Genomic DNA, 11560 nt, shown 5'->3' on the forward strand with positions numbered 1-11560 from the left:
ACATTATTTTCCTTCCAAACACTCTACTTTTACTACATGTATTGTGTTTCCCCTGTAGAATGTAAAAGCTTAAAAGCAGGGGTTTGTCCTTTGTTCCCTCCTGTGCCTCGAAAACAGCAGCTGGTGCAGGGTAGGCACTCAAGGATTTCCTGAAACAATGAGTACATGTTTCCCTATCTGTCTTGCCCCTAAACCAAGTTCCTTGAGTGTGGAACCAGCATCTTATTCTCTTTGTGGCCCCTGAGGTAAATGCTCAATAAATGTTTGTTGATGTAATCTGAGAAGGAAAGGAGAGCCCAGAATAAGCTGATCCAACAGTTAATGGTGGTAAAATGCAAATATTTTAAAATATGTTTATTTTATGTTTTACAATGAATACTTCAGCAAAGAAAATAATTGTAATTTCAAAATGCAATCCCTGGAGTCAATAAATATCCTTTATAATCAATTACACTAATCAATATCTAGAAATATACATAGACAAAGTTACCTAGTGAATAAAATAAGTAGAATGACTACATAAACTATCAATTTCAGGGATGAGGGATCATGCATGATCAGTTAAGTCACTCTGCCACCTTTTAAAATAATATGATTCACATTTGCTTCAATCACATAAACATTCATTGCCAGAGTTAGACGGCTAATTGAAAATAGTGATCTTTGTTAGCTTAAAAGAAAATTCAGTTTAATACAAAGACATTCAAATTGAAAATTTCAGGACCCTTGATCAGACGCTTTCAATGCATGTTGCTCTACTTTGTTATAGGCAAGATTCAAGTAAGGCTAAGACAGAAGAGTGTTTCCACTGAAGACGTGATCTAAGAATCACTTTCTATATAGGCAAATTATGTTCTGTAGAAACTAGCTAGCTAGCCACCAAGACGTTACCAATAAAGGACTCCTTGCTAGCAACTACCATGTTTAAAAGGTCTTAGCCAGAATTACAAAAACAAAACATTTAGAGTAATATTTATGAATACAAGCATAATTGGTTCCTTGTCTTCTACAAATAACCATCTTTAAAATGATAAAAGTAGGTTTCAACTGTGGTTCTTCTCTGGGGTGAGAAGGTGCAGATACACATGGGCGATCTACTGATTTACCTTCTGAAAGTACTCTTTGGAAGCAGCTGGATTTGGCTTGATCTGAAAATACAAAAGCTTAATTAGGTAATTATGACTTTACCATAATAATATGGTAAATATGCCCCAAACTGAGTGGCAATCCCCCAATTTTTAACCTAAAGTTCTTTAAACTTTTAAAGATTTCCTTTAAAACACAAAGATCAAAGTTTCATTAAGGCCTGCCTATCTCTGGGCCAGGCGCAGTGGCTCACGCCTGTAATCCCAGCACATTGGGAGGCTGAGGCAGGTGGATCACGAGGTCAGGAGATCGAGACCATCCTGGCTAACACAGTGAAACCCCGTCTCTAGTAAAATACAAAAAATGAGCCGGGCGTGGTGGCAGGCGCCTGTAGTCCCAGCTACTCAGGAGGCTGAGGCAGGAGAATGGCGTGTACCCGGGAGACGGAGCTTGCAGTGAACCGAGATCGTGCCACTGCACTCCAGCCTGGGCGACAAGCAAGACTCCGTCTCAAAAAAAAAAAAAAAAAAAAAAAGTCTGCTTGTCTCTGATAATTGTTTCCTGGCTCCCCACCCCACCCCCTCTACCCTACAGCAGCTTCACCTATTTGTACATCATCTGCACGCTTGCTCCAAGGGTGGGCTCCCTTTTGTGGATACTTCAGGTCAATAGCTCTCGAGGCTGAGAGAACATGGACCTCACTGCTTTTGGGGGAAAAAACCTACCGTAGGAGAATCCGGTGTCCAGTCCGCTGGGCAGACTTCTCCATGGGTTTCTACATACTGGAACGCCTTCACCAAGCGGAGGGTCTCTTCCACGCTTCGGCCCACTGGGAGATCATTGACGCTCAAGTGCTTGATGACTCCATTGGGGTCAATTATGAAGAGACCTCTGCATGATCATTTATCCTCATCAGTGCCTCAACAGTACCAGAACTAGAACAGTCTAACTTCTTCCCCTTTAGGTCTTTAATTCTTTTAATAAAATATTTATTAAGCATAATCATATGCTTAAAGGTAGGGTTTTCACTGTTGTGCAAAAAGTTTATCATCTCTTACTGACGACAGATGCTTTAACAAAGGCAGTACTGGACCAGTTCACCATAAAAAGCTTGCAGTATGGTCACATTTACAAACTCACACAGTGCCCTGAACGTTACAGTGTGGGAAAGTCACTGAACTAGACAGAGCGAAGACTATTAGTGACATGGCAAGCATTCTTTGAGCTACTGTATCACATCTTGGCAAGAAATTCATAGGCAAATGGGAAGAGACAGATATGTATTTTATCTGGATTCAACAACTGTTTATTATGAATGAATTCTTGGGTAAATGGGGGGGGAATCCCATGGGAAAAATCTTTGTAGAAAGAATGTACAGGCTGTAAGTCTACGCAAAACAGAAAACCACGCTAATCACTTTTAATCATGTAGCAGCATGTACTGAGATGAACCACGCTACCACAGTGGTCTGTGTTTATCTTCTGTGTTGGTGTTACTGTGACAGATGCAGATATGTTTAGCCCAGAAGTTGTTTTGGTTGTTTAGTTTAAATACAGGGTCTCACTATATTGCCCATGCTGGAGTGCAGTGCTATTCTCAGGTGTGATCACAGCAGGCTGCAGCCTCGAACTTCTGGCTCAACTGATCCTCCCACCTCAGACTCCCAAGTAGCTGTGACTATAGGTGTGTGTCACTGTGTCCAGTTATTTAACCTACAGATTTTAACAGTCTGTCTTAAAAGGATGTGGAAATTCCAGGTATCAATCACTCATGGAAAAGGCAGGTTAGAGAAAACTCAGGGTAAAAAGGTGCTTCTCCCACTCTGGGTCTGGCACTAGGGGCCTGGGGTTTCAGGTGAAACTGTTCCCAGAGGGTGCAGCCAGCTGAAGTCCACCAATAGAAGCAGAGGCAGAGCTGGGACAGAGCAGGGCCCACAGACTCCCGAAAGTCTTATCTTATAAGCCAGACTCAGCTTCTCTCTCTTGTTAATCTCGATATTAAAACGGGTACGGAAGTTAACTGCAAAATTAGTGAGTTCTCATAGGGAAGGGGACCGTAGGAGAAAAATAGCCAGTACCCTTTCTCTGGCCATTGCCAATTCTGAAAGACCTAGGCATTCTTTTGATAATCTCTTTACAGTTAAACAAACAAACAAAAAAGACCGGCCAGGTACGGTGGCTCATGACTGTAATCCCAGCACTTTGAGAGGCCGAGGCAGGCAGATCACAAAGTCAAGAGTTTGAGACCAGCCTAGCCAACACGGTGAAACTCATCTCTACTAAGAATACAAAAACTGGCCGGGTGTGGTGGCGCGTGCCTGTAATCCCAGCTACTCGGGAGGTTGAGGCAGGAGAACTGCTTGAACCCAGGAGGCAGAGGTTGCAGTGAGCCGAGATCGCGCCACTGCACTCCAGCCTGGGCAACAGAGCAAGACTCCATCTTGAAAAGAGAGAGAGAAAAAAAACAGAGACAGAGAGAGAAAGAGGCCCAAACTCTAAGATGCCACCCAGCACTAAAATCCAAGGTGTAACCTAAGAGGAGCAGGCCAGAGATCACCTACAAAAGAGGCAGGTGAGCTGGCTTTAAGCTGACCAGCCCCCAGCAAAACTGTGAGGCACAGCACATCAAAAGGAGGGCCCTCTCTCCCTTCCTGGAGGTCAAGTTCTGCCCAATCCCTCCTTCACTCCTATTCTCAGCAGACTTCAAGATGCCAGTTCTAAGGCCCAAGTTCTCACCCCTCCCAGGAAGGTTATGTTTGAATGTGGAGCTGCTGAGGACTGAAAGCTTTTCACACTCAAAGGAATAAAGGTTTAATAAGGGACTGGATACAGATAGAAATGACATTCTGGGGCAGAAATCCTAACAGCTGCTGCCAGTTACTATGCTAAGAACTCTAGCTGTGTCACTTATTTAATCCTCACACCCACCTGTGAGGTACCTCCTCATTTTAGTCATGGAAAAACTGGGGCTCAACAAGGTTAAATCAAATCACTTGCCCAAAGTCACATAGCTATTAAAAGTAGCTGAGTTTAAAAAAAAAAAAAAAAAAGAAAAAAAATCAAACCCAGGACTGTTTGGTTCCAGGGCTGAAAATGGTCACCATTCCAAGAGACTACCTCTTACCCTGCTAGTCGCCCCTTCTGCAAAGAATCTGATGGCTTCACTGTCAGGTGTGTGTCCCCATGGAAGTGGCTCCCACATAGTTAGGGAGTATGGAGCAGTGAGGCCTCAAGACGCAGATAGCCTTCTTCAGAAACAGACCCAAGGTGGTGGAGGGGACACGCATGTCTCGGCATTTCTGAGAGACCGCCAACCCTTGCAAGAGGCATTTTATCAGTGCTTATTAAAGACTAAAATTAAGGATTTTTTGATTATTATGAATTTTAACTTTTTTAAATATAATAGGGACGAGGTCTCACTATGTTGCTCAGGCTGGTCTTGAACTTCTGAACTCAAGTGACCTTCCCACCTTGGCCTCCCGAAGTGCTAGGGTGACAGGCAGGAGCCACCATGCCCAGCCAGGATCTTCTGGATTTAAAAATGCTTTACCAAGGTCTACATAAATCCCCTAAGAAGTAGAATGATACTAAACACGAAAAATAATTTAAGTTAATCAGAAACAGGATCTTACCTTAGCGCAAGACCAGGACCTTCTAACAGCACACCGTAGTCTCGGGAAATCTGCTTAGTTAAATCTGACAAGAGTGCGATGTTCATGTGGCCCAAACCACCATTCTAATCAAAACGCAAACACGACTGTTAGACAGCGCGGCCTCCCCGCATCCCTGACTTGTGTACCACACTGTCTGAGACCAACAGTAATGGCAACAGGGAACAGTAATTGAACAATGGGCCAAGACGGCGTGGCCTCACCGCATCCCTGACCGTGTACCACACTGTCTGAGACCAACAGTAATGGCGACAGGGAACAGTAATTGAACAATGGGCCAAGCACCGCTATTAACTTACTGCCTCCTCGAAACCACCCCGGAGTAGGTATCATCAAAATGAGGAAACTGAGGCATAAAAAGTTAAGTAATTTGTTCCAGGTCACAGCTAGAAAGGAGCAGAAGGAAGATTTAAACCTGGCTAATACTATAGGCCTTTTCAAATTGGTTTTTCCTTTTTTTTTTTTTTTAAAGACACAGAGTCTCGCTGTCACCAGACAGGAATGCAGTGACATGATCATAGCTCACAGCAGCCTTAAACTCCTGGGCTCATGCAATCATCCTACCCCAGCCACCTGAATAGCTGGGACTACAAGTGCTTTTTCTAATTCTTTATTTATTTATTTAATCTTTTTTTAATTGGCCGGGCGTGGTGGCTCACGCCTGTAATCCCAGCACTTTGGGAGGCCGAGGCAGGCAGATCATGAGGTCAGGAGATCGAGACTATCCTGGCTAACACGGTGAAACCCCATCTCTACTAAAAATACAAAAAAAATTAGCCAGGCATGGTAGCAGACGCCTGTAGTCCCAGCTACTCGGGAGGCTGAGGCAGGAGAATGGCACAAACCCAGGAGACGGAGGTTGCCGTGAGCTAAGATCGTGCCACAGCACTCCAGCCTGGGCAAAAGAGCGAGACTCTGTCACAAACAAACAAACAAACAAACAAAACCCCTTGAGTAATTTAATCTTGATAGTCCAGCAGCATAGCTAGAAATTTAGATTCTTCCAAGCAAGTTCGTAAGAGCAAAAGCTAGGGGTGCAATGCGATACCTTTCTTGGCGTATTTATCCAGGCAAGATGGCTAAAGTGGGAATCTACTGAGACTGCAACAACTTCACAGTTCACGTCGTGAAATTCGTTAGCTTTGTCACTAAAAGCAACAATTTCTGTAGGACACACAAAGGTGCTGGAAAAAAAGGACACACATTCTCATCAAATAATTCAAAAGCAAGGATTTTAACAACTAGTAGTCTAGCAACTAGTTCAACTTGCTAAGGGTAAAAAAGGCAAAATGGTTAACCATCCTCACTGGACTATGGTGTTGTGCTGCAAAAGTACTATTACCTCCCCTCACCTTTTTATTTTAGGAATTGTATCAAAAAAAGGGGAAAGGGAACACACATTTTAAGAAAAAAAATTACAGTTCAATAAAGCTGCTTTTTGAAAAAAATCATTTTATTATGCCTACTTTTCTCATTTTTCCCCAGACCAGTGAAAACTTTCATACACTGGCTTAGGGAAGCACTACTGCAGAGCACAGAGTCACACTATCCCACCCCTGAAGTTTATCACTTGTAAACCAGCTACAGACCCCAGCTGTAATCAACAAGGCCATGGGTGATAAAGGGTCAGACAGAATCCTTCCTTTCACAAGAGTATCTAGGGCTAGACAATTCAGTGCGGGAACAGGATATGTGCTTGCTCTCAGAATAACAGGAAAGCATCATAGAAATTACACTTACAAATCCAAAGGATAGAAGAAAAGCACCAAATATTTCCCCTTAAAGTCATCAAGGCTTAGGTCTTTGAACTCTCCATTGACAACGGCTGTACCCTTAAAATAGGGCGCATGCTGGGTGACAGCAGGTGCATGGTATGAGGAACCTGAAAAAAACCCACACTCATATGTAGTTCATCATTTGCTATGTCAAGCACTTATGATTTTATTTAAACTTCTCATGATAATTAGTAGTATAAATCAAAACATTCGGTTCAACTGTACAGTCATCCTTTGCCACCTGTGGGGAATTGGTTCTAGGATATCAAAATCCACAGACGCTCAAGTCTCCTACATAAAATGGTGATTTGCATATAATCTACACACACCCTCCATTATACTTAAATCATCTCTAGATTACTCATGATACCTAACACAACGTAAATGCTATGGAAATAGTTGTTAAGCTGTATTGTTTAGGAAATGACAAGAAAAAAGTCTTCGTGTTCAGTACAGACACAACCATCCATTTTTCCCTCCCAATGATTTCAATTCAACCAACCACAGATGCAGAACCCAGATACAGAGGGCCGACTGTAATTTCTCCTTCTATAGTTTTAGATTGTGCACAAATTCAACTCCAAGTGCTATGGAAACTTAAAAGAAGGAAGACAAAGATAGTAGGGATAGAATTAAGGAAGACATGAGACTAGAGATGGATTTTAAATATGGTTCAGATTTTGTCAAGTCTAGATGGGATGGGGCAGATGGCATGGAGGAAATAGCAGGAAGAAAGACAGGGCATGTGTTGGAGCAGCCTGTGGCACAGTCTAATGAGAACAGAGAGTGTCTAAGGGTACAGAGTGAAGAGCAGGCAGCAGGCAGGAATGGTTGAAGGCCATGTTGCAAGAATCCTTAAATACTAGGCTGCTGGGTCTTCTTAACAAGAAAGATAAGAGTCAAGGGCGGAGTCTCGCTCTGTCGCCCAGGCTGGAGTGCAGTGGTATGATCTCGGCTCATTGCAAGCTCCACCTCCTGGGTTCACGCCATTCTCCTGCCTCAGCCTCCCGAGTAGCTGGAACTACAGGCGCCCGCCACCGCACCCAGCTAATTTTTTGTATTTTTAGTAGACAGGGGGTTTCACCGTGTTAGCCAGGATGGTCTTGATCTCCTGACCTCGTGATCTGCCTGCCTCGGCCTCCCAAAGTGCTGGGATTACAGGCGTGAGCCACTGCGCCTGGCTGAGATGGCGGTTTTTAGAAAGATGAGTCTGGCAGGAGGGAAAGAGGAGCAGGAGAAAGGGAGAGACATGTTACGAGGTGGTTTCAGGGATTTTTTTTTTTTTTTTGAGACAAGAGCCTCGCTCTGTCACCTAGGCTGGAGTGCAGTGACACAGACTCCGCTCACTGCAACCTCTGCCTCCCTGCCTCAGCCTCCCGAGTAGCTGTGATTCCAGGAACACACCACCCACCCGGCTAACTTTTTAGTATTTTTAGTAGAGACGGGATTTCACCATGTTGGCCAGGATGGTCTTGAACTCCTGACCTCAAGTGATTCACCTGCCTTGGCCTCTCAAAGTGCTGGGATTACAGGTGTGAGCCACCGCGCCCAGCCTCGATTTCAGTGATCTTACGCATATTGAGGGGAGGGATGGGGCAGAAAGAACAGAAAGGAATGGATGCAAGAGAAGTGTCAAAACTGAAAAGGACTTGTTTCTACCTGGGAATGAGGGACAGAGTAGTTCCAATGTCAAAATGCCTGAGACTGCCACAAACAGAAAAAGGAGGAGCTGCTGGGGATGGGGATGGAGATTTGAAACCAGTGGAGTAAATTTTAAGCCTGTGGTATCACATCACTACTAGAAATATTTTAAAGCTCCAGGGTAGTAAAATTGCAAAACCTCTTAGAACATTTAGCCCACAAAGGCTTTACTAAAATATATATGCCCCCAAACCATTACATATTAAATACGTGCTTTTGCAAAGGCTAGTCAAATCCAGACAAGCTATTTTCAAATATCACTCATTATCTGAGGCTGATCTTAGCAAAGCCCATATCCTAGAGAAGGGAATGTAAATCTCAAGAAACAGCTAAATTTCACTCAGATTACAGAAGATACCATTAGACAGGTCTGGTTCCTAAGTGGCCAACTGGGGCCAGTACACAGATTTGAATCTTAGAGCAGCTGCCCTCTCAGGTCCCCAGAGGCTGCCCACCACTCACAGCTCTTCAGACAGTAGATCCAGAAGGCATCTGAGCTCCCAGTAACCCCCTCCTCAACACAGTGGATTAGAAGCTCTGGCAACCAACATGGAAATGACAAGGGCAGTTTGCCTCAGTGATTCTCAACCCTGGCTGCACACTAGAATCACCCAGCATGTCCTGGTCTCACCCCAGAGACTGACTTAATTTGTCTGGGGTGGGACTGGGGCAGTGCTGTGTTTCTGAAAGCTCCCAGGTGAGTGTAACATATGGCCAGGGTTCAGAGCCGCTGTCCAAAGACCATGGTTCATTTTTCCTTTACCTGGCTCCAGCCAAGACATGACATAACACTTACTGGTGCTGAATAATTTTGCTTGACTGGAACCAGAACACAGTAAGTTTGTCAAGCTCGTTCTTCCACATGCAGCAGGCCTGAGGGCTGCAGTGGCAGAAATGCCCCAAGGAATGGCACTCACATGTCGGGCAACCTGGAAAGAGAAACTTTTCATTAGAAAGTTTTTCTGTACTGGTGACTGAAGGCTGAAAGGGCATCGTGCCAAGGGTGGTTTCAGCTGTCCCTGTTCCTGTGAACCAAATAGCAAACCCCAAACTCTAAAGAGCATGGACTGGGTATGCACATTCTTAACACTCCCTTCTGCTTCCTTCTCCCAGGAGACTGGAAGGTAGAGGGGAACTATAAGAAAACAAAGACCAGCTGGGCGCAGTGGCTCATGCCTGTAATCCCAGCACTTCGGGAGGCCAAGGTGGGTGGATCACGAGGTCAGGAGTTCAAGACCAGCCTGGCCAAGATGGTGAAACCCTATCTCTACCAAAAATACAAAAATTAGCCAGGCGGGGTGGTGGGCACCTGTAATCCCAGCTGCTTGGGAGGCTAAGGCAGAAGAATTGCTTGAACCCGTGAGGCGGAGGTTGCAGTGAGCCGAGATCGCGCCACTGCACTCTAACCTGGGCGACAGAGCAATACTCCGTCTCAAAAAAAAAAAAAAATCATACTCCATGTGCTTAAAAGCAACACAGGGTTCAAAAGCCAGGGGACTTGGGCAGGCCTTTCCCAGCACTATCTGCTGAGTATGTTCCACCATGTCAAGGTTTTCCTTAGAAAAAAACAAGGCCCCTCCAGCACCAGCGACAAGTAAACAAGTAGAGCCAAGTTCAGTCTCTGGGAGTCTGGAAAAGGCTCAAGGGAAATGTTTATTCAACTTTTTTTTTTTTTTTTTTTTTTTTTTTGAAACAGAGTCTCGTTCTTTCAACCAGGCTAGAGTGCAGTGGCGCGATCTGGGCTCACTGAAGTCTCGATCTCCTGGGCTCAAGTGATCCTCCCACCTTAGCCTCCCCAGAAGCACTGACCAGCAGGCCCGTATTTTTTTCTTTTTTTTTCTGTAGAGACAAGGTCTCACTATTATTGTCCAGACTGGTCTCAAACTCCTGGGCTCAAGTGATCTGCCCGCCTCGGCCTCCCAAAGTACTGGGATTACAGGCATGAGCCACCGCACTCTGCTGGTTTGCTCAACTTTAATGTTCAAAATGACTCAGGAGAACGAAAGGGAGTGTGTCGAATCCCACCAGAGAAAGCCGTGTACCAAAAGAGCACGACGCATTGCCCACAGTTAAGCAGGAAACAGCAGCAGAAACACACGGGAGCGGGATTGGGAGGGAACGCCTTTGTGATTTGTTCAGCACTCTGCGCGTTTTTATCCAGTATTTAAGGGGCTGTTCACAGCAACGCCTTGATGTAGGCATCATTCTTTCCATCTTAAGTACACAGGCTGAGAAAGGCGAAGGTGCTTGCCCAAGGTCACAGGGTCGGTGGCAGAAGCAGGGTCAGGACCTTAAGTGGAGATGGGCCTGGGGACCCGGGACGCCGAACGAGGAGGGACTCGGGGAAGAGACCTCGAGGAGGGACTGAAGAAGGGCGGTTCTGCGCAGGCGCATGGAACCTTCCCCGGGGGGAGGCCTCTGGGTCCGTTACCCGCGGAAACCCTCCAAGAAGGGCAAATGGCCCTCACGCCCAGAAGCGCGGGATCCCGCCTGGGAAGCACGTTCCCGAAGCCACCAGTGTCTCCGCGCCTGTCCCCAGCCGACAGCCACTCACCGACGCTCGGAGCAACCTTCCTACAGCAGCCGCCATCTTCAGTGCACTCGGACGCCGCGGGGTGGGCAGCGACGCAGGGGCGGGGCCTACGGGGTGGTAGGCAGGGCCTCTGCGGGCGGGGAGGGGGCGGGGCCGGAGGAGGGGACTGGGCTGGAGGAGCCCCCGCCTCCCTGCCTCCTGGGGACCTTGAGGGAGGAATTCCCTTTAGGGTTGAATGCTTGGGAAAGTGACACGTGGTTTTCCTACTGTCGCCCCAACCTAAAAAGAACGAATCCAGGCGGGGAATTAGGTATTTTTTTCTGTATTTCCCACTGTTTTGTTAACCTTGTGTGAATTACTGTGTCTACTATTTCTGTGACAGGATCGCTTTCTTATTTCAGCCTCAGATAGAGACTTCTGGCTTCTGTATGAAATGGAATTAATTACAAATGCAGGTTTAGTCCGTTAATAAGCTAAGTGGGCTAGACACATCAAGGCTTTGCTGGCCTGAAAACCGTTAGAATTGTGTATGGTCTTCCATTTGGCCTCTCTTCCCAAAATTGGGAAAATTGGGACAAATTTAAAATTTGTTTTTTGTCAATTAGTAAAGCGCAAGTGTTCAGTGGTGAGCGTGGTACTTTGAAGCAACCACATCAAACATAGATAAAAAGCACACGGTGGCCTTACAGTAAGTGTGACAAATTGCAATCTTGGAGCTGGCATTTTCTTTTTTCTTTTCTTTTTTTTTTTCTTTTTTTTTTTTGAGACAGGGTCTTGCTCTGTTCGCCCAGGCT

At 45.5% G+C, this 11560-nt stretch overlaps 1 protein-coding gene across 1 annotated transcript; it reads right to left on the minus strand.

The window, feature by feature from the left end:
- Positions 1-322: 322 nt before the first annotated feature.
- On the minus strand, positions 323-10885 carry PRDX3 (peroxiredoxin 3). The gene is made up of 7 exons (XM_007964245.3): positions 10788-10885; positions 9030-9162; positions 6498-6639; positions 5806-5941; positions 4719-4822; positions 1812-1977; positions 323-1148 (listed from the first exon to the last, which is right to left on the minus strand). The coding sequence occupies exons 1-7, from the start codon at positions 10821-10823 to the stop codon at positions 1095-1097; spliced, it is 771 nt and encodes a 256-aa protein (XP_007962436.1). The 5' UTR covers positions 10824-10885; the 3' UTR covers positions 323-1094.
- Between the last annotated feature and the right edge of the window lie 675 nt (positions 10886-11560).

The sequence above is a fragment of the Chlorocebus sabaeus genome, chromosome 9 (assembly GCF_047675955.1).
Source record: "Chlorocebus sabaeus isolate Y175 chromosome 9, mChlSab1.0.hap1, whole genome shotgun sequence".
NCBI classification, from domain to species: domain Eukaryota; kingdom Metazoa; phylum Chordata; class Mammalia; order Primates; family Cercopithecidae; genus Chlorocebus; species Chlorocebus sabaeus.

Bases quoted from the DNA above. Each gene is read 5' to 3' on its own strand.
- PRDX3 (XM_007964245.3), bottom strand. From the start codon at position 10,823: ATGGCGGCTGCTGTAGGAAGGTTGCTCCGAGCGTCG. The intron at 6,640-9,029 runs GTAAGTGTTATG...GGTTTTTTTCAG, and splicing joins AGCAAAATTATTCAGCACCA to GTTCCTCATACCATGCACCT. The intron at 5,942-6,497 runs GTAAGTGTAATT...CTTTTTTTCCAG, and splicing joins TTCTTCTATCCTTTGGATTT to CACCTTTGTGTGTCCTACAG.